The following is a 24478-nucleotide window of genomic DNA, read 5'->3' as shown; positions in this document are numbered from 1 at the left end:
CATTCCTTGCAAATGTGCCGTCTATCAAGGGGGGTGGGAGAAGAAGGGGCTGTCAACTGCGTTGCTCTAGGTGATGGCATATACTTTCACCATACCGAAAAATGGTTATTTTAAATTATTTTAACTTGTAGGGAAACATTTTGTCATACTAGTAATTGCTATCTTCCCCCACATACGTTACCATATTTGGCATTTGGAGTTAACTTTAAGGCATATTTTGGGATGTCAAAAAATTCGAAAAGTGTTACAGTCCAGGCACTCGTGCATGCTCTACCATACTGATTGCACAGTGTCCCTTCAGGATTGTTCTTAGAAAGAGTTGTTGGGTTTATGCAAGTATAGCGCACACACTGCCCTTTTTCAGAAATGGGGCCCGCCAGTCCGCACCACTTTCACATTGTCATAATATATATTACCAAAGCAGAGTGACTGTATAGTTTGAATTATGTGTCATAATGTTTTTTTAAAGTCGTATGCAACGTTGCTGTAAAGAATTACTTGAAAACAGCATTTTGACACTGATAGCGCGCACGCTCATTAAATGATACATTCTATCTTAGTATGCACATTCATCAAATATCAATGTATGATTAAATAGGGAACATTCGAACCGAAAAGTGTTTATTTGTGTTCACAGAGAGGCAAAGTATAATGTTCAATCACATTCCTGTCCACTTAATAATGTTTCGGGTTGTAGAGTGTATGTTTACATTTCATCATTAGAAATAAAACAGCATATGACAAAACAAGAAATATTTGAATCGAGATATTTGGTTAGCTAATTGAAACAGCGTTGTAAGAGTGGTAACAACTGGTTGATTAATTTTACCTTTAATAATTACTTGGAATAAATTGAATTAGTATCAAAATATCGTTGATCTGTCTACTGTTAGTGTGTGTGTGTACGGCTGGCTGACTGACTGTTTGGATGTCAGTGTATATGTGCGTTCATGCGTGCATGCCCTGTGATAGATGCAAATAATACATAAATGTTCAATAAATGTTAACAAAAAAACAACAACAACAACAACAACATGAAAATCATTATATTAAATGAACGTTATGCTGACAAACTAATAATACTACAAACAAAACAATTTTTTGAAGTCTCAAGACATCCATAGACTGCAATAGTCTAGTGGTAACACTGTTATTCTTCTGTAATCTGTGTCCTGGCAAACGAAAGACGTCTGCGGAGATGAATAAGCTCTTCTTTCTTCTACAAAGAAAATGTACAATGTACCAATGCATTAATATTGTTGAAAATATTGTTGAAAACAAATGACACCTTTAATACAGCTTATTAAACATTTTAACACTTTATAAAAACAACAACATTTTTTTCACATGTGCAAGAGCAAAAGAAAGCTGAATATAATGATTCAATATAATTTGACTTTCTTTAAAAAAATGTTTTACCTTTTGATACATCTCAGCTATATTCTTGCAATCTTTTGATTCACCAGACTGTGAAGAGCTTGATATGTTAATAATACTTGTAGAAAGGGTCTCAGGGTCTTTGTTCAGAAGCATTATCTGTAGAAATATGACAAGACACAAGTATTGAACATAATGCAACAATCTTGAAATAAGAAATGAAAGTCTACAATATCGATTTGCCCTTCTCAATGAACACTCTTCTCATGACGTATGATACGATTTCAATTAAAAAGCGTGTTGTCACAAAAACTCAGCAAACTTAAATATTTGAAGTTTTTCCTAAGAAATCTATTTTTATATCTTGTTTTGCAGATATTGTCATGGATTGTAACCTTTTACATGTAACATGAAATTTAACATCACGTGTTTGACTACAAATCTATAGTTGCATATACAGTTTACTATATATGCAAATAAATACACTACCTTTGGCAGGAAGACCAGACAAAGTGTTGCCGTGGTGACAACAATTATCGCCGTTGTCAAAAACGTGAACGTAAATGTGACGTCATCACCGTAGAGATAGATGATTGGTAGAACTATTATACAAGCAATAGATACAACGTAGATTGAGAGGGCGATATATGTACCTGGAATTAAATGAAGGTGTATTTTCAAATATTCAATCTTTATATATTTGAAATGTTGTGAGTGCGACATCATGTTTGGTAAACATGAAATATTCAATGTTGTTTATTTCAATATTTAACATTGTTGGTGACAACAAATAGTAATGCATGTTTGCATGAATATTAATAACCACTGATTTAAGACCGAGTGTTTAAGGAATTTTAATGTGTATATGTCGAGAATGTTAGTATAATATGACGTCTGTAAACTACAACACCATTGAGTCTTACATGTACCAGCGATAATCGTAATTATGGTGGTTTTACTGTTAAAATATAACATTTCTATCTGATTAAATGTTTCTTACTATCATTTAGATGTCTAAGTGAAACTCTCTTTGTCTCCCAGGCAAGAAACACTCCCCATAGTAACAGCAGTCCCTTGTAGCAATAGATTCCGATAGATACGTACAATTCATACTTAGACGTACAATACAGTATTTCAGGAACATAATAGACTTCCAGTGATGGTTGTTCATAGTCAAACTGTGAAAAGAGAAGTAGAGAGGTTTAGTTTGAATGGGAGAGGCACAGGGAATATTCACATTTTAAGTTTTATGCCAATATCAACGTGCGATAAGGGCCTAACTTCAAAAATGCTGTTTTGAGAAAAAAGAATTTGTGTTACTAGGACCACCTGATCCTACGATTTTCCCCTATTAATTATGTCTTAATCTAGGGAGAAAAAAAGGTGAGATAACAGAAAAACAGGAAACTGTCGAAAAATATAATCTGACCTTTTTGAAATTAGGCAGGTATTTTTCACTTCGCCCTGAGCCAAATTAAAATGACATTTTGCCTAGTTTTGAGATAAAAAAATCGCATGGTGTAAGGCAATTGTAGCACTAACCCCTCTACTTTTTAATTATGCTTATATCCTTGGAGGTTTTACTCAATACTGTGATATTACAAAACGTGCAATATTGAATATCATAAGTATTTACTAACTGATCCAGCTTTATCTTTAAACTACAAGATATTAAACAATGCTTGAATATATGATGATACACTGACAAACACATACGCAGACCAAACTAACGAAACTCTACAAGATAATAACACTGTAACTTAGTATATACGTTACATGTACTTACAATGGGGTCCAAGTGTACTTTGGTCATTTGCATATTGTCTACTAGTATCCAGGTGGTAAAAATCAATACATCAACCAGGACAAGGCACATTATTCCCGCAATAAGTTTTTTGTCTGGTAGATTCTGAAAATAATGAAATATGCTATATTGGCAAAGTATGATATATGGGTGATATTGTAACAATATTGTAGGTAGCACTTTTGGTAACAAAAATCACGTCTCTGAACTATTTCCAAAACTAAGTATAATATGAGCTTAGCAATAACGCCAAGAATTTACAATTCAATCTTTAATATATACATGATTGTACTCACAGTCATTTTCATTTTCTTCAATGCTTCATTAAATATAACATGGATTCGATATGTTTTCATGAAAAGTGCGCCAAAACTTAGAGATAATCCGATACTTAGCAATATTACCCGCATCTGTAATTGAGAATAATATATATCTATATATCCAGTAATATTTCCCCATGAGAGCTACATTATTGTAACATGAAATAAAAGTGTAGAGTTCTATGGTAATTATTGCCTTAATAGAGCTTTATATTAGCGTGTGACAGTATGTTCTGTCGGTTCATCGGTCGGTGTAATTGGAACTCATTAGCGTTAATGAAAGTGAAATGGCTGTAAGCATAAACATAATTTGTTTACTGAAGTGTTAAACATACAACTGCAACAGTATGCTCAACCTATCAATATTCTTATAACAAGTAATAGGGGAACTGAAAACACACTATTCATTCATATTATATCAACGTTAAATTTCTTTGATATTTCGTCCACATCAACAATGTTCAACACACATTAAACAAGATAAAACTCTTACATTCATATTAACTTATGCTTTTTTCAATTTATTCATATTGTCGTCTCAAGTAATGAAAAAGACAGGTGATGCTTAAGATTCATTAGCTTGCCATAATCCTACATTCAAAACTTACCCAGCATGCTGCGATAAGGTGGTGATTGTTATCCGTAACTCCACTATCAATACCAAATACAAACACACATACATATAAAAGGAGACATCCCACACCAGTAAAATTGTTGAGTGGAGGACTTGATATTTTAATAGCCCTGTAGTTAAACATGAAGATGAATAAGATATATCATTCTGTTCAAATTTCTTTTCCACCATATCTGACGAGCCCCGTTGCTCTTGTAGATTTAGTTAAGAATGCATTATCTTTTTTAAACACAGAGGAAACAAACAGAGACATAGACAAAAGTGCAGAGGCAAACGGACACACTGACACATAAGTAGATATAGACACAGAGACACTAACATACATACATACATACATACATACATACATACATACATACATACATACATACATACATACATACATGCATGCATGCATGCATCAAAAGATTTATAAAGAAATATCTTTTAAAAATCGATCGTCCTCCGTGCCCAGTATTTATTTATAACGTGTCTCTATTTGTAACAATTATTTCAGTATACATTAACCAAACATATATTTACTTAATCTTTAAAAAAAACATATCGTCATCTACCACTATAACATCCACTATCAATGAGAACTAATGCGAGAACACGATGAACGACAGTTAGATGTGTCAATACATGAGGTCCACTTGTCAACACTTTAGACTAGTTTTCTTTTATGTTTCTCAACGTAAATTGTGTTAATAGCCAACAGCTTTTATTTTTGACATCATGCCTGTACAGACGAAGTCACAAAACCTAATGGCAACGCCCTTAATGAAACTAATGTACATGGTTGTGAATGATTACACATTATGTAAATTACTAAGACATTCAATTGAATAACTTACTTTTCGTGCCTGAATACAATGTTCAATGCTAACATTATAACAGCTAGTATACACCCACATCCTGCTAAAGACCACATAACTATACGATGTATATAAGGAACAGATCGAGGCATGGGTACCATGGTAACACCATCAACAGGTGGCGACCCACCTTAGGAAAACAAAAATATTTGATTCGGTACTTAGTATTGTTGGTACATTTATACAGCAAGGTATAGTACAATAAGGTTAAGATTGGGACAAAACTTGTGGGTATGAGTTATCATCGTATCGATCCGTAAAGAGATGTTACCTGAGTCAGGCAATGTGTTGAATCAGGTGTCATAACTTGAGAAGACACACCTCCTTATCTTAACAATTATAATGTTAATTAGTTCTTATGAATACATTATATCTCGAAATTTCAAAAAGGATGGACCACGTTGTCATACTGATTAAAGTTATGTTAAGCAACCATGCGAGGCTTTATAATAGATGAAAAGAATAAACACAAATAATCAAAATGATGTCCTTTCTATTCTAACACACCTACATATACCCACATGTACCCACATACACAGCCCAGGGAGTAGTTCGCTCAAAGGTGAATGTTAACGTTGTTGTAGCTTACAATACTTATAGTCAACAAAATATAATCCATGTTTTGAAACTAATAATTTATTAGGACAAATATTGAGTAATACTACATTGCTAACTGGTTTTACTTAGGTACTAGTCCTGTAATAGATGATAAATCTGAGATAATGTATTTATTGCAGTTGTATCTGTACCTTGCCATGATATATCCTGGTACCACTCTATCGCCATGACGTCACTGTCATATTTTCCTAAATTCGTTATGTTCACACCTGGATATATTTAAAAACAAAACAGTACATCATTAAAATAATACAACATTTCATAAGGTTTTGTATATTTATTCAAACCAAGATCAAAGTAGTATGAAAGGTATTTGAACCCTTTGTCATACATTTGTATGTACCCTTTTGTAGATTCTGTCGCTCAGTGGAAATGTTATTAAACATGTGTGTGTAACATGTATCAATGACAGTTGTAGTATGTACAGATATAATGTTACAATGTAACACTCGTAGACATGGTTAAATTGATGAAGACATTATTTTGAATAATGTCATAGACATTCTGTTTGCTGTCTCTGCAAATCTTGGTATTGAAGGTATTGTGTCTGAAACACTGTTGCAGCACTACAGACTTATGGATAGGTACCCAGATTCTCACTGAGTAGAGTTTTCAAACAGAATAACGTGTAACGTAGTAGACAGTTGGTTCAATATTATAATGATGGTGTGTAGATTGTACTAACCAAACAACGATCTTGGTTTATTGTTTTAAAAAAACTGGTACAAATGTTGTGTTTTTAATTTGGGATACCATAACAAATAAATATTACAAGTCATTCGAAATATCAAAACACTTGCCAATCAATGTGTATTAAAATACAGCAATATAAATAATACACTTACCATTATATTGTTCAATTCCAACATTACTCTGACGACTGGACAGTTCATCAAATTTTACCTTTCCCTAAAACGACATGTATTAGACAATATCAGTACTATATTAAATAGGATTTTGTAATATTGTAGCAAGTGAAAACAAATTTGAATGTTGCAATTTAAATAAGCAGGACGCTTACAACATGGTAGTGCTTTATTCTGCTGTCTTTCCTTTTCGACACTTTGCTAATCATTCACAACTTTAATTTTCTTCAAACATTCATTTTTCGACATTGTATGTTTATCCCAGACTAGTAAAATGCAAACATGTATTAATTATAATGTTTGCTCTAAACATGAACAATAGAGACCGAGATTGCTATTTCTCTGGCAAAATGGCTCTACACATTATGTGAATATTCCCCAAAATGCAGAAGACATGGAAGCTATATTGTGAGTCATTTATATTTTTAAAAAAAATAGTGCTTCAATAGTGTTGAAATCAGAAATGTAACCCATATGTTATTACTTCCCATGTATGGTGTTTTCTTTTTCGGGAACCTAACAAAACGTTACTTACCGATACTCCTGTAAAATTGGTCTGCATTATTTCTTCCAGCAGTATAGCCGATATGTCTCCAGAATTGTAATTGAAATGCTCGAGTCGTTTGTCGCGAGATCTTTCCGCAAGTATGGGCAAGGATGAATTCATGGCAAGTGCCATAACCATAATAGCATCGTATGACAGGGTTAGATCCATATTGACTTCCATGATGGATTGTATGTAAGCTTGTTGAGAAGTTGTCAGCTTCTGATAAACAGGATTGTGAGAAAAAGGCATAATATTTAATTAATATTTACGAAATATGTCAAGGATAGGTCAATTATCCACTAATGAGGCAGACACCAACTAAAGCTAATAAACAATAATGCAATACGTTTATGCAAGTTGTCGATGGACGTTGGACTAATTATACTAATAAAAGTGCGTTGTATCAGATACTAGTATGTCTCAAGTGGTAACATATTCAACCTAATTTAGTTTTTATAATGTCTTGATTTTACGTTGATTATCATATACTTATTGCCTGGCTATGAGGGCACTTGTAGATGTTTATTACCACGAGGATAGTTATGTAGCAACTATTTCCCGAGACTGAAATCCGAGGAGAATATTCCTCCATAAGAATAGGAGGGGTAATGTGACGTCTACTAGTGTCCGAATTAGCCAGACCAGGCAAGAAGTTATATGTAAAAGCATATTCTCAGGCAGATGGAGATTTTCAAATTAAACAATATACCACGATTAGTGCACCTATTTGCAAATTGACGTCACTATGGGTCAATAGTTCGTATCAAGTGAAATGATCGGTGTCAATTACTGACGGTTATATGAAATATATGAAAACGATGTGTTGTAAATCATTATAACCAATGTACTGCTACGACCAACGTGTGTAATCTAACATATACAACATTAGTATAAAGTTTAATTGTGCTGTCAGCTTGCTTTCAGCAGTAGTATCACTGGATATCTTCCTCCAGAGTCAATGGTAACAAGTTATGTAAAAACACCAGAATATTGTCGCAAACGTGGTAACGATGTTTTACCGCACGAACGTGTGTTCGGGCATCAAATCTACGTACAGGCTTTTCATGGTAGAGCGCCACCTAGAGTATTTAGTGTTTACTTACCACACCATTGAAGTCCACCAAACTGAGATCATCCAGATATGGGTCAGCTACAAAACCAATATAACCAGACATGGCTTCGCGTACTTCCTCCTTTGTGCATTCTAGATTCTCCCAATCAAAGGTGTCCCAGCTATCCCAGTTAAAGTCATACAGCCAACCAGGTATAATCCATACATATTTCTCACCGTATATCCCTTCAAGGTAAGCCTACCATTAAACAATATTAATATCAACACAAATAGTAGCAGACTTACAGATAAAAAATAATATGCTTATGCAAGCATATTTGTGCAATTTAGAATAAGATTGTATCTTTCCATTTTCTGCATCCAATATTTACACTCCGTCGGTATTCACGCTTACATGTATTATTCCTCACAAGTGTTATGTTTCTAGGGTCAGTAGCGCATTTTGGTTGGCCCTCGCGACATGTAAGTTAGTTGAATAACAAATAAATAGCTCTTCAAGTGAAGTAAAACTCGTGTAAACTGTTTATATATTGACTTAGAATTAATTGTAAAAGGACCAAAAATCTATAAGAATGCTCAATTTGATAAAATAGCATTCTCAAAGATAATGCTGAATAGCATCATAATCTTAGAAACCACAACGTTCTGGAGATGAATCGTCATACCACAACAGACAATCTAACGAACCTAATTGGTAACCTAACGGTCATTCTTAACCATAAAATAACAGGCGTATCACCACAAGAGTGTAAATACCATTTGTATCCACACTTGCCATCGTATGTCCTTTGCGTTGTGTTAGCAATACATGCGTTTGTCAAAAACATGACTATGTCGTAAAATACACATGTACATTCACACATTTGTAAATACAATTCTCGCGCGCCCGTGCGCGCTTCTGCTGTGTGAATGCGTCATTATACCGCAATAACAACACCATAGTATGCGTGTATGTTGATACAAATTATTGGTAGTACATATATACGACCCGTTTCATATCAATAGTGTTCACTGGCTCAGTTTCAATAGAGACCGTTAAGATTAACATTGAACTGGTTAAGTATGGCGCATGTACCCCTCCCCTATCCAAACACCATCCCTTTCCTAAAATACAGGTATACTGTTTTAATAAAAAAATTCAGAATAAGCCTTTACAATGCCAGTACCAAATCCTTACCCACTGCACAATCAAACAATATGCAGTATTCTTAATTGAGTTATTAGGCTTAGAATATTAAAAACACTGAACCACTGACCTCACAGAACACTTTAAAGGTCACCTCAATGTAAGCCAGAAGGAATATAATTCTCGCATCATGTCTCTGTGTGAATAAAATTAAATGTTACGGAATGTTATGTACAATTTAAAATTCTAATACAGGTGACCAGATAACCTTCATTTTTTGACATACATAATAGAAACTTGTACGTGCGTTAATTCCAGTATTAATCCACATAATGTTTTCCTGTGAGTCAACCTTGTAGAAATGGAATTATCGGTAAACTCGTTGTCAAATCTTTCTTATATCTTTAGGGACTATACTTTATCGTATTTGCAAAATCTGCATGACTATAAAGTCCTTCGATTTCTCCCTACCAGGTGTCGAGTCTTATTAAAATCAATTTCTACTCAATCTCCTGTTATCGTTCCTATGAAAATTATAATCCAGTAATCGAATTCAGAATCAATTCAATATAAAGGAGACATCGTTTATCCATTTGTCAGTATTCGAGTATTTTGGTAATAAGTTGAGTTCAATTTGTAGAGCTGAAATAATTACCGACCTTTAAACTCTGTATTTGCAGACTAGGGTCATGTGATATTGATTCCATTGTTAGTATATGTATGCCAGTGTCGGTCATTATTTGTACCAGATTCTTCATGTTCTGAAAGACATATCAAATAAGAATGGTGACCTTTTAAAACTAGATATATATGTTAATTAACGATAACTGTTTCTTTTTTCGGTCAAACTGTCTGTAAACGTTACTTTAATCTTGACACAATTGTTTAAAGGGGAATACCACATTATGGATTCAAAATAAAGGCATTTTCATAAACATTGGGTGATTTTAGTATTCACTACACCGAGAATGCTCTGCCAAGATACACAATGTTGAAACTCATTTTTACCCCTATCGTTCTCAGAAAACCCATCTATATTGTATCATGGGATTTCGCAGACACGAATCTGCATTCGTTGAACAATATATATTCATATCTGAAGGTCAAATACTCATTGATATTTATTGTTCAAGTAATACCACATTCAACACACACACACACAGACATATATATATATATATATATATATATATATATATATATATATATATATATATATATATATATATATATATATATAACTTGGTGAGTATCAATCTGCTAAGACAGTGCTCTATACCGCAGTGGCAGAGCGTAATAGTTTTGGTAGTACTGGAACTCTTTCTTGGTTGTAACTCAGAGTTTCACGCATAGTGCGATCATCAGACAATTCATCAGAATTGTCTGATGATCGCACTATGCGTGAAACTCTGAGTTACAACCAAGAAAGAGTTCCAGTACTACCAAAACTATATATAATTATATATATATATATATATATATATATATATATATATATATATATATATATATATATATATATATATATATATATATATAGTGGAACACCATGACTCAGGGGTTTTAACATACACTAATATTTATGATATGCATACCGATTATTCATTACTGATATATGAAGGAAGCTCTTATCCACGTCCCCTGTCCTAAGAGCTTCCTTCATATATCAGTAATGAATAATCGGTATGCATCTCATAAATATTAGAGTATGTTAAAACCCCTGAGGCATGGTGTTCCACTAAAAGAACAACATAGGAGAACAAGAGTTAGTGATTTTATTTGAGAGACCTGTAGTAACTATGACAATATTTATATAATTGATACATGCCTATTAATTTGACTTGTTTATGGGTGTAAGCAAACTTGAGCAGTGGGTAATCATTCATTAAACTGTTACGTCTACATCAAATTCTACATCTGATGACAATATATAGCTAAGATAATGTAGGCTTGGTGTTTCACTCAAGGGAAATTACGTTTACGACACAGGGATATACATATTTCAACTTAAAACGACAATAACAGAGACACAATAAACACAGCAGGATCTTTTACCCAATCACACTGAACACTGATAATCATTGCTTTTCTTTGACAGTGCAAACATTACACATGGACTTGATCATTTTAATGGCTGCAATTGTTTATCTTCTAACTGATAATCAACATGTAAACTTGACTACTTCTACATGCCCACTGCGCACGGCACCAATGTAATTATTTCTTTTGCATTAGAAGTTGTCTTAGGGTGTGTAATAAATGTCATGATGCATGAGTGAAACGCTAACCTACATTATTATAGCTGTAACATAGAAGGTGAGGATACTACCCTGGCAATCGTAGTATCGGTTCAATTTGTTTTGTTGCGACATGTGTATAAGCTATTGAATGGACATTGGTTCAATTGTGATCGGGTGAGCTGGTATATCACTGATTTCCATGAATTTACATAGCAAATTTTTGGGCACTTCCAAAGTTTACACTATTTTGATGACATGGTGATTAGATCACCGACTTGTTTAATATACCACTGTGACAATAGCTGTAGTTTGTAAATATATATTAAACCGAGAGCTCGATTTGTCAGATATATGACATACATTCGATATGTATGTTTAGAATGCGGCGGCTTACACTTTGAGCTGATTCGCAATACTGGAATAACAAATTTACTATTTCATCTTCAACACACATATGTGATATGTTAAGAACTCGTCATATACAATTGAAGTAGTCAATCCCCCAAGTCAAATGTCTTTCTGAAATTGTATATTAGCTTCGGCATATTACATTTATCATTGGTTGGTGGAAATATCACATAGTTCAATATATGATAAACAACTAAATCATTTTTCTCAGTGTGTGTGGGGGGGGGGGGTGCTGGCAAGCCATTTTAGATTTCATCCTACAATTGTCTTTACTCTTAATTGGAATCTGAAATACAAATATTTGTACAAAATGTCATACAATTGAGAGTATTCACCATAGTAAATGTGATACACTGAAGTGTCAATAAAAGAGCTATTTTATTCCTCACTACATACTGGCTTTTTTATGTTCCATACACTACATACTACGTATACTACACATATTTGCTCTCTGAAACAATTTTGAAGTTTGGCTAATTTAGTTAGAAGGGGTGGGGAGTGTAGGGAGGTGGGGAGTTTGGTCTGAGGCCTAAGTATAAGACGTTAGTTTTTTATTCCACGTTGAACTATTGATCTCGCCCCTTATAGTGACGTAATGTCAACCATTGCAGTATATCAGAAGTAATACAAATATCATACGTGTAACTATGGGTACGACTGTAGATTCAAATACACTACTTTAAAATGAAATCTAATTCTTTATAGGTGTAATGTAGGTTAATTGAAATACTGTACCTGCAACACACGAGGTAAAAGCGTTGATAATTAAAAAAAATCCAAACAGTTGTGGAAATAGATTCCTTATACATATATTCCTTGGGGTGTCAACACGGAGAACTCATTTCCACCAACAATAGACAAGTGTGTGATTTTTATAATAGAAACATTAGACTTATTTGTTCGCCAGATAAGACGATTTTTGTGTGCATGAACGGACAGCTTAGGATAGAAATTGCAGTCCCCATTCTCAAATGGAATGGATCGTTTATACATGTGAACTGAAATTTTGAATGTCACATGCAAAGTTGTAGATCTCTAATATAGGGCATCCGCTTTATATTTTGATATAATAGACGTCTGTGGTTATTTGCAGACTGTACTTGCACGACTAATTTTATCATTTCAGAAATCACGTTGAAATGTTACCTTACTAATGAACAAAATCCCCCGATAGTAATATGTACACCAGAGATTGTGACGTCAGGTATTTCCCCAATTATATTGAAAGTCACAAATTGCCAGTGTTATGATTTCTTCTTCTTTTCATTTGCAGGTAATTATTAAGTATTAAGAATGCAATATCTACAATTTATAATAATACAGTAAAGAATAAGTTTAATTGGTATCACCAGGGTTAATTCTGTTCTGCTATTTATTTGGCGAATTGTGCCTATGTTGATTTGTTGATAACAATATTTTAAATTAGTTTTGGTACACAGTTAAGGAAAGTCATTTTCTCTTTGACTATTCAGTGTATGACTGTGTTTGCGATTAGCATGTTGATTTGCTTCCTGTGAAGCTTTGCATATAATTAGAATACAATATTCTGCTGTCGCAGATTTTTCTTTGAAATGTGTATAAGGCTTTAACAAAAAAATAATACTATGGAAGTCAGATTATAGTCAAACTACAGACACAAACTTAAATGAGTGTTGCAACATCTTGATATAAATGAGCAAATAAAGTTTATACAGCCACGGTAGGGTACGTGGCGTCACTGATATCAAAAGGCCACCCTTTTAATCTCATTATCATTTGCTTACACTATGCTGATAGCAGTAGCTATATCTACACACTTTTAATTATGTTTTATTGCGTTTCACCACTTTTAGGATGAAATACAAAGAATTGAAAAAAAAATCACAGTATGGATAGATTAAAGAGGGGACAATATTTTACCAGCTAAAGCTTGTTTTAGACCTGGTCTACACGGCCGACGTTTGTCGTCAACATTAATTTTTGCCAACAATATTTGTATTACTTTGTCATCCAAGCATCCGCCGCACAAGACCGACTTTTCTTGACAACAATGTTGATAACAATGTCGACAGGAATCGAGCGTATGCGCCGAGCTTACAATTAACTATCCATAAAATACTTACCGACCGAAAATACTCAATGTCGTCAAAAATAATGGCGACCCTTTTCCATTTAAAGTGTTGGACGAACGCTACTCTGGCGGGGTTTAACACGTCGTCAACAGGATAGATTTGTACAGTCAGGGGGTACACACTTTTATCACGTAGTGATGGTGAGGAGGCATAGCTAATCTACAAAGTAAAGAGAACAATTCTTTTATTTTAACATAACTTGTGTGCACATTCAATCAAAAGCTTGACTTTAATTAAATTGTGTGGGTACTGTCCGCGCACTGATTTGTTTTGCATGTCTGAGGACCTGGCTGTGGTGTCTGCTGTGTATATAAGCTCAAAAAGTGCAGGTAAATGGCACATCCGAACATGTTTAGTCTCTTTTGGCTTGATTCGTCTGATGCATATTTAACTTTCATTTTAAACCTTTTAATATTTTATTATTCGATTGCATCCTTTTCATCTGTATATATCCTGTTTTTAATTACTCTGCCGAGCAGCAATGAACCACTTGATTAGCTAGCAGGGCTGCCTGGTCACCTAGCTATCGTTCGCATTTACATTGTATATACAAGGAAATGTACCTATAGGAAAAGAATTACAATTGATAACCAGTAATGTATGAATACACCACTGTTTACAAATATAAAAATGGAAGCTTCTACTTTCCCCCAAATTTAACCGTCTATAACATGTATAAAGTGTAAGCATTAAAGTATTACTTGCAAGTTTAAGATTCCTGTAATCGGCAAAGAACACATGAACTCAATTAGCAGCTATATTAGCACTCACATTGAATGCATTATTGACTATGATTCATAAATTATAATTGATGTTAATTCACATTTCAGTGACTGATTTATCCATTTTGTTGTCTGTGTGTATACATGCGTAGTAAGAACGTTGTGATATACCTGAATCAGATTATAGTCAGCAGCTACTCTGTTGACGACAGCAGCAACGCTGGAGAATGTGGGTCCAAACATCATGGTTAGTTGTGGTTTGTTATAGACGAAGTCATAGAGAACATGTAGACCCCTATCAGGTAACATCTATGAAAAGAAAATCATTGGTAAATGTAGTTATATATGCTATATCTTTGAAATATATTTTAAAAGTGGTAATAATGATGATGATGGGAATGGATAGTTTGTTTCCAAAACAAATGTATTAACAATTAACATTTGGACAATGCTGTTCAATGTAAATTAAACAATTCCATATTGTTACATCATTATACATAAAACTCTTGAAAATGTGTATTCTGAGGTTTTTTTGTTTTTGTTTTTTTTTTAGGGGGGGGTGGGGGGTGTATAGTTGAGCCTTTGCTGTGGCACGTGTATTGTGAGTACGAAACTTTTGAATACTTCTAAAACATTAAGATAATTAGGATCCGAGCCAGATTATTCTGGACTATGTCAATTAAAACGGCTTCTGAATCACTTTAAATGACTCGTTTTCTAAAAGGAAGCCATTGTAAAGACTCAAATATAATACGACTAGTATGTATATCAAAATCAGAGTCTTAAAGTACTGTTGCAACAGCTTTATGTAGTCTTACAGTGCGGTAATGTTTGTGAGTTAACACATATCTAATACGTTTTAAGGTGCTCTGATTTAAAAGCTACTTCACTACAAATCCAATGTAATCGTTTTTTCAAGGTCAGTGTTTCATCAATGTATTTACACCAAGAAGTCTTACCGATGACAGAACACAATTTCCTGATATTCACAAGGTTTTGATGTGACGCGGGGTCATAGTGAACTCTCAGCTGTCATGAATTAATAATACTTAGAACAAATGTTTGCATTTCGGGAATAGTATTCTTCTGAGATAACAACACTTAAAGTTATTAAAAGATCATTGATATCAAATTTTACCATTAGGCTTATTGGTCGTACGGTCTGATAACATGGCAGACAATCAGTTGGTCTCGGACCGAAGGACTAGTACTTGCCTTAATTTCGCATGCTACAAATGTCATAAAATCTTAATGAAGAAATAATTACAGGGGAATTTAATAGGTTGTACTATTTTTATTTTTAATTACAATTCCATATATTGATAATGATATGATCTCATCACAACACAAGTACTGTGTTATGGAACCAAGCTAAACCAAACAAAATGTAAAATGAAATGAAATGAATTGAAATGAACTGAAATGAAATGAACAGAAACACACCCACATGCATTTCCTGTAAATAAATACAACATGTCAAACATGACAATATTTTATTCAGTACTCCCTCAACCCGAATCGATTATTGGTCCTACTTAAGGTTACCGTCATATTTAATTGTGTATTGATTTTTAACTTATTGTCATGTATATACACATTTCTGAGAAACTTTCCGTTTGGAAGCAAACAATAAGTGACGAATGCACTATAAAACTACTTAGTTCAGTCACAGCAACAGATACTACAATATTGTATCTGTTACTGTGACTGCACTAAGTAGATTTATAGTGCATTTGTGATTCCGTTATGACATACGAAACCTGAAACTCATTTCCACTCTCACTCTTTGATTTCTGAGATATGCATTTTGTACACAACTATCTACATGGCGCAAAGGAAATTCAACATTCCTCTGTGAAGAATTGATTGCACACGCATCTAAATTTAACAAATTGGAGGAAATTCTGTCATAATTGGGTTTCTGGTACTATTTGGATTCTTGATGTAGCTATGAAGTCTAGAAGCAACAGCGATACATTGACATTCATTTGTTATATTACAGTTGAATAAGGTAATTTCAAAGAAGTGATTAACAGGTATATTATTCGGCGTTGGATGGTATGACTTACTTGAATTCATGTACAGCTGCTCGTTTCACAATATCTTTAGATTGTCTCATTTCATGTACGGAATAAATATAACACTATAGAAGTTATGTTATTCACAGTTGTATAATCAAATGTTAAACCGTCTGTCTGTTTGTCTGTCAGTCTGTCTGTCTGTCTGTCTGTCTGTCTGTCTGTCTTTGTCTCTGTTGCCTCTTGTTTTCCGTCTATATTTGATGTGTATATTTGATGTATGTTCTGTAGGCCAAAATGAATTGCCCATTTGGGATAAAGTTATTGAATTGAATTGAATTGTCTCTTTTTTTCTCAGTATGTATATGCAGATGTGTATATGTGTGTGTGTGTGTGTGTGTGTGTGTGTGTGTGTGTGCGGGCTTTGTTTCTTCTTCGTAGATTTACGATAATTTGTACATGTCACTTCATAACATGTTTTCAACCTCTTCCTCCCAAAGGAACAGAGGAATGAATGAATAATGAGATTAAAGTAATCACCTATAACTCTCTAGAGGTGGGCTTAACATTGCTAACTTATATTAACGCACATTTTCCTTGTTGAGTTTTATTTTTTCAAGCGTAGTACAGTGTGAGTTCCACTTGCGATAGTTTCTATAACACATTTCCATTACTTTGGTATAGTCTGGCCCTTTAACTGTCTAATCGTATTCGAAGTTAAGAATTATAATTATATTGTTTAAAATGTTAGACCAGCTTTATTAAACATCTCTGAGGGATGCTTTACCCATGTTTATTTACTTCTCTTTTAATACTAGTCCCAGCACCATCTATTACACACGTAGACATACACGCATTCTATTTATCATTTGCTTCTACATGCTCGATAAAGACATTCAATCGAATACGAGTTGCCGCTGTAAAACCAAATTAAAAGATATTGGAGGCGAGAAATTCAATTTTGTCATAAAATAGAAATACAAACCGTACATTGCTATGATCATATTAGTGTAATTGTGTTCCAAAGTGTCAGAATTTAAGGTCGCTCGTCGGCGATGTAAAAAGAGATTTTAGAAGAGACATTTAGAAAACCATTCGGTATTTTAGTAAGTAGGAAATTGGTTTTTAAAACAGCATGGGCGAAATAATTGTTTGCATATAGATTATGTTTTAAATTATTTATTCAACATTATGTTATACGTAGTATTTTATTGCAGAATAGCACAAGTTACTGTATAAAGTGAAGAGGTAATAGTTTATAAGCAGACACTGAATGCCACCCCGCATGTACTATTTCAAATAAATATATACCGGTTATTAATGGTTTGATGGCTATATATCCATGCTGACTCTCACGTTCAGTTTAACAGATCATCCAGAAATAAACCCATTAAAACTCTCATACCATTTTGCAATACCGAAATCTAGAAAACTTCATTCATACCAAGGACTTTAAAAGATTACAATGCTTTACAAGACTCCATCGTAATATTGAAATCACCAGAGCAGTTTAAATCTGCATTAATTTGTCATCACTACTCTAGTGATCTGCGAGACTAAACCCAACAAAGTGCACACACCACCCTGGAGGATTTTTAATCAATTGTGAGTCAGTCGCGAGTATCCAAACCAACCGATACAGATACATTGTAATCGATGGAGATAAAAGAGTATATAAAATAATGTTGTTAACGTTTATCTCGTTTCGCAATTTGAAAGCATGGAGCGAACATTTACTGTTATGACGAAGAGTTTATATTGATTTGGACTGCAGGAAACGCTTGAATATGAAAATTGTAATAGGAGATGTTGGAAAGAAAATTGAAAACAGAAAGTCTGTCTTATGGACATGATCATTCTTTTGTCCGCGATGATTTGGACACAATGATCCTTCGTTCATTCGTCGTTTCACTTAGTATACCGGAAAGCTCGTTAGCATAGAAGGAGAACCTTCTGTAACCATTAACTGCTACAGCATACGATATTCTCGTGTTACCTGCAGCTAAAACATCAATAATAACCGCGACAACGTATACTGTTAGCGGCACTTCAAACAAATTTCTTTTCGCTTCAATGTGAAATCTCCATGGGACTAAATAAATTGAAATATATACAGAATGATTTGTTACTAAAGTACGATAATACATCTTCACTATACCATGGAAATTTCAGTAATCATGCGATGGTATGAAAGTAATCTGAATTCTATTTGTTGAATGTTCGGGATATACAAATATGTAATATTACTATCGCCTGGTTTGACCGTGGGAGGAAATTAGAAAACCTCTAATTACAATCGTATTTTTACTACAGCTATCGATCACGAAGTATTTTGAAATGTTAAATTTAGGGTGGAATCAACAGTTCAATGTAGGTTAGGACCCTACATTGTTTTAGTTAGGTCTCAGAACCAGTCCCCATCCATCCCCCACTCACACCACTCTAACTTAATTAACCAAAATTGATAATTATTTCTGAGAGCATGACCATTTTCAAATCAGTATGTAGTAATATGTAGTACCATGAATACAAAGCCTGTATGTATAGGTAGACAAATAGTCTTATCAAAACCTTGATGTGTTTTAGCGTCATGCTTTTACCATCATAGCGGAATGTCTTTCATGTCTCTATTTGGTTGCTCTTGTTTAGAAATGTTTGCATCTAAGGGTACAAAACAACGTTGATGTAGGATGAATGGTTCAATCCCACCCCAAGGTAAAGGAATTACGTTTTTTATCCTACATTGAACTGTTGATCTCGCCCTTCTCTCTCTCTCTCTCTCTCTCTCTCTCTCTCTCTCTCTCTCTCTCTCTCTCTCTCTCTCTCTCTCTCTCTCTCTCTCTCTCTCTCTCTGTCTCTCTCTCTCTCTCTCTCTCTCTCTCTCTCTCTCTCTCTCTCTCTCTCTCTCTCTCTGTCTCTCTCTCTCTCTCTCTCTCTCTCTCTCTCTCTCTCTCTCTCTCTCTCTCTCTCTCTCTCTCTCTCTCTCTCTCTCTCTCTCTCTCTCTCTCTCTCTCTCTCTCTCTCTCTCTCTCTCTCTCTCTTATCGATCACGATGTTAACCTCACCTCTGTATAATTCCCAATTAATCGTAGTTCATATCCTGATAGAATTTGCGTACTGTTGTTGACGTCAGCGATGGCTCTCTCCAATACATTCTCGTACTGTCGTAGGACTGTGTCACTACGGGTTGGTAACAACGCCCCAATGTAAATAGGAACGACATCATCACTGCTTACAGCTGGGTGTTGAAATAGTACAGGTACGTTTAATAATGCACAAGATGGTGCTTTATAGGTTGATTACATGTTTTTTTCTACAGTTTTTGCCGACTACAACTGTACATGATTAAACGCCTACAGTTAGTCTTGTTCATAAAATTCGGTTCGTTCGTCCGTCCGTTCGTTCGTTCATTTCAAGTGTTAAGGTCTTGGCCTATGACACACAAGAGAAATGACAAAACAAAAATACTTTCTTCATAAATGCTTTGAAATGAAATGCTATGAAAAGTGTTCATAACTTGAGTGTGCTGTGAACCAATTTATTGTAAAACCCGACCAAAGGAAATCGAATGGTGTTTTTTCAAACATCAATACAAAATTTAACGTTATGCATTTTGACGACGTTTGTATCTTACAAGATTTATTGTCGATTGGATTGTCTGTTCCATTTACGTCGGTTTGGGACTCAACTCTTGATGGATTTTATTTTAAGCTAGAGTAAACGGTTTCGTCGAATCCTCGAGCGATATTTATTAGTCCAAGTCTGTGTGTATCACACTCGAAAGGGGTTGCATGAATCTAAATAAACATACAAATTGCAAAAGAATGCAATTCTCATAGATCTTCATACACTTCACAGCTACTATATACCCTCTTTAAGGCCCTTATGAAATAATATCTCATTGTTCATGTAAAATGAATTCCAAATTAAACAAAAAACATAACATGACATGACAGTGTATGTCAACCATTAGTTTTGAAAAAACTTAATATCTGTTTTGCTTAATGTAGTCAAGCCATGCTATCTATACGTATATGACTGTCAATATTAAATGAGCGATACAGCAGTTTGTTCATATATACAGCATAACATCTCAAGGCAATGTGTGATTGAATCAACCTAATTAAATTTGAACAAAAACATGATGTATTTATTTAAGACAGACGTCGGCACTGACATATGAAACCGAACGTGTAAATATACTATGATTACATGAACACTGTCGAATATTGAGTTTAAATGACCGAATTCTTTCTAATTAAGTTATTTTCTTACCTTTTAGTGTTATCTTATAAATTTGAAATATTCACCAACATTTTGTGTGAGTGGTGAATGTGAGTTGAAAATAATAATGTAGATGTATTTTATGTCAGATGGTATAATCGGTTTACTATCTTATTAATTAAGTAACGTTTGCATGGAAACAAGCGATTCGCTTATTTATATTCTACGTAACACTTATTCGATGTGTTCGAAGTGCCCTGAATAAATATATTGTATCGTTCATATCATGTAACAGTGTAAACTATACGATATACATTGCGCATAATATAAAATACTATAAAGCAAATTAATCTAAACTTTTATGGAGGGATTATTGACAGAGGAGAGCCAATTATTGTATCTGAGTGCATTATAACTTACACGCCACTTTCCTTTGGATGTCTTTTCGACAGTGAACTTGAGTGTAAACTATCACACAGTATAGTTCGCAATGATAAGTAAATATAATGTCGAAGATATATACTTGCATTAAGCGTCACGTACCGCAATATAAAACATAAATGGGTATTCAATGAGTATTTCTAGTTTTTGAAAAAGTGATGCAGCTCGTTCTTGATATACTCTTTGCTTACAGAAGCAAAGTTAACCCTTACTTACAATTGACAGAACACGCACATAATAGGGTTGACAGGCAAGGTGTTCAACAAAGTTAGTTACTTAGAAGTACAGTAAACAGTCGTGAAAACATTTGTTGTGCCATCAACAGTGATAAAATCCAATGTGGCTTTGGAAGCATATAATTGCATTGATTTTTCTGCTAAGGGGCGATATCAATAGGTCAGTGTAGGACAAAAAACGAATTCTTTTCGAAGGGGGGCGGGTGAGTTGGATTGGACCATTTTACCTTAATTCGACAAAACTATTTCAATTTTAATGGTGTCTGTTTTGTATCCTTACAGGTAAATACCTTTGAAAGAAAATTTCATCAAATCGAGGAATGGAAGTGTCAATAAAAGTACACTAACTTTTTCACTACATACTGGTTATATATTCCCTGTATTAATTACTACTATATAATGATTTGAAATTAATTCTGTGGTCTGAAACAATGACCAGTTTTGGCCACTTGACTTTAAAGGAGGGTGGGTGGAGGTCTGGGCAACTAAAATGATTAAACTCTATATCGATGTAATGATCACACCGGCGAGGTCATTATTTTATGTATTTTAAAATTGGCGGAGTATTAGTTTGTAAATGTAACCTCCTTGCCTTTAAAGCCCCGTGATTCTGAATGGAAAGAAAATTGTCATGTTTCACAACTTATTGTCGAAGTTGTTACACTCATTACTGAAAAATGTACGATCGCCTCTTCATGTAGGTATCAAAAATACAATATGTTGACGGACAAGTAATCGGGTAATAATGCGGATGTCGATAGCGTTTATATGGACAAGTCAATGTAAAACTACCTACAGCAACTAGTGAAAAGGTAATGACACTAACACGAATGGTTGGAGTGCTTCGACATGGATTTGTTGTATTTTTCCATGAATAATTATTGACGATATAATAGTTAAAATATACTATATCAGCTAATGAATATTTAATGGGTATAATTGTGAATGTTTAGACTTGCTAATTACATTTAGCGTGTTATTATTTGTGAAGTCTTTAAATTCAAAACACTAAGGTGGCCTTTAGGTGTATTGATACATTAAGATATAATTAATTATTCCCATATACTATTCACTGTCGAAATACATAGCCATGATAATGCTTTCAGCGTGCCAATGTTACACCAATCCCGACACCATAATCCAATTCAGGTGGTAATTTATCGTTCAAATTGATGAAAGTCTTCTTATTATAGCTTGCACGTAGACACGTATATATACATACGACATAATATGATGTGTGCAATTCATTCATAAAATCGTATTTGATCTTAAAGAAATGCATGTAATTCTAGGGGAAATTGAAATTTGAAATCGAGTGGTTGATTTCTGAATAACGGTGTTTGGCATTTATCTATTTTATAACAAAATAGATATGTTCTGATACAATATAATATACATACGACAAATACATACATACATACATACATACATACATACATACATACACACACGCATACATACACACACACATACATACATACATACATACATACATACATACATACATACATACATACATACATACATACATACATACACACGCACGCACGCACGCACACATGCATACATACATACATACATACATACATACATACATACATACATACATACATACATACAAACAAACGCATTTACATGCAAACACGCACACTCTATTATTAAACAGATACAGATATATATATATATACACAAATTCAGTTTTACTGTCTCTTACCTTCGTTCAGATGTAACACAGCGAGCAGTAAAATACCCGAGACGTGTTGCATGGTGGAATCAGACGTAAATAACCAGTCTACCGTAGTATTGTTACAATGTAGATTAAACTCAACTATCAGAATGACGTCATTATTTTGTAGCCAATCATTACTGGTGTATACTTGACAACCCCACATACACAACAGTGTTAGATGAAGTGAGAACGGTATATCAAGAGTCATTTATTCAGAAAGTGTCATCTAAGAAGTAATCACTTCTCATTTGTGCAGTGACTAGGCAAATCCTTTGTCATCTTATCCACCGATTAGATTTTACAATCTTACAAGTCTTGAACTGAAGACACGTGTCTTGAGATAATTACATTTGAGAAAAGGTTCGGCGGTGTCTGTTTGAATTGTTTGGTTTCCATTTATGTTTAGTATCTATTTATACGCACAATAATGCAATATACATATTAACTCACTCGCTTTGTATGTCGCTGTGCTGTACCCTTTGTACTGGCTTATTTAACGGTGTTTCTAAGGTATGTGAATACACTCCGGTCTGTAGATACGACGTCACACTTCACGCTGTGAAGGGGTGGGATATTAAATATGATACCGAGACGTATCCTTAGTGTACATGCCCTCAGTACCATGAAATTTGTTCTTTTGAAGAATAACATATTTAAATTATTGATTTCAGTTTTCTTCCTGTTTCTAGGACAGCTAATGTCTGTGTACTTTCAAATTTAATTGAAATGGTGAAAATATAGAATATATGTTATCTATTTTAATGATACTGAAATGATTTAATAAAAATCTTCGATCGTTCCTGCAATTTTATCTATTTAAGGAGAATCTCAAGTCATACAAACTCAATATTTTCAGAATTAATGCAAATAAAGACTGTGTTACGGAATTATACCTCCAATACCATATACGTTGAGGCAATTAATTTACTATCTGTGGCTTACTAGTACAGTTTGCTTACGTAGTCAATATCTTCAGAATAGATAATGAGCGACAAAACTGTTTCTGCTATACTTAACTTCGCACTACAATATACTGGCAAATTTATATACATGTAATCTGTCGAGATACATAAAAAATCTTCCATTTCTCTGTTCATGAGTTGAAGGCGAGCATTCACTTTAAAAACT

At 34.0% G+C, this 24478-nt stretch overlaps 1 protein-coding gene across 1 annotated transcript; it reads right to left on the bottom strand.

Annotated features, from left to right (window-relative positions):
* Nucleotides 1-1150: 1150 nt before the first annotated feature.
* LOC144439825 (gamma-aminobutyric acid type B receptor subunit 1-like) lies at nucleotides 1151-23387 on the bottom strand. The gene is made up of 18 exons (XM_078129058.1): nucleotides 23336-23387; nucleotides 19786-19958; nucleotides 14874-15011; nucleotides 13972-14139; nucleotides 9881-9982; nucleotides 9352-9417; nucleotides 8127-8333; nucleotides 7012-7242; nucleotides 6456-6519; nucleotides 5742-5819; nucleotides 4972-5122; nucleotides 4110-4245; nucleotides 3478-3591; nucleotides 3164-3286; nucleotides 2378-2555; nucleotides 1867-2030; nucleotides 1420-1536; nucleotides 1151-1219 (listed from the first exon to the last, which is right to left on the bottom strand). The coding sequence occupies exons 1-18, from the start codon at nucleotides 23385-23387 to the stop codon at nucleotides 1151-1153; spliced, it is 2331 nt and encodes a 776-aa protein (XP_077985184.1).
* Nucleotides 23388-24478: the final 1091 nt, after the last annotated feature.

This window comes from Glandiceps talaboti, chromosome 9, assembly GCF_964340395.1.
Source record: "Glandiceps talaboti chromosome 9, keGlaTala1.1, whole genome shotgun sequence".
In the NCBI taxonomy this organism is placed as follows: Eukaryota; Metazoa; Hemichordata; class Enteropneusta; family Spengelidae; genus Glandiceps; species Glandiceps talaboti.
Note: the sequence above shows the minus strand (reverse complement) of the source record. Positions and strands in the feature narration are given on the sequence as shown.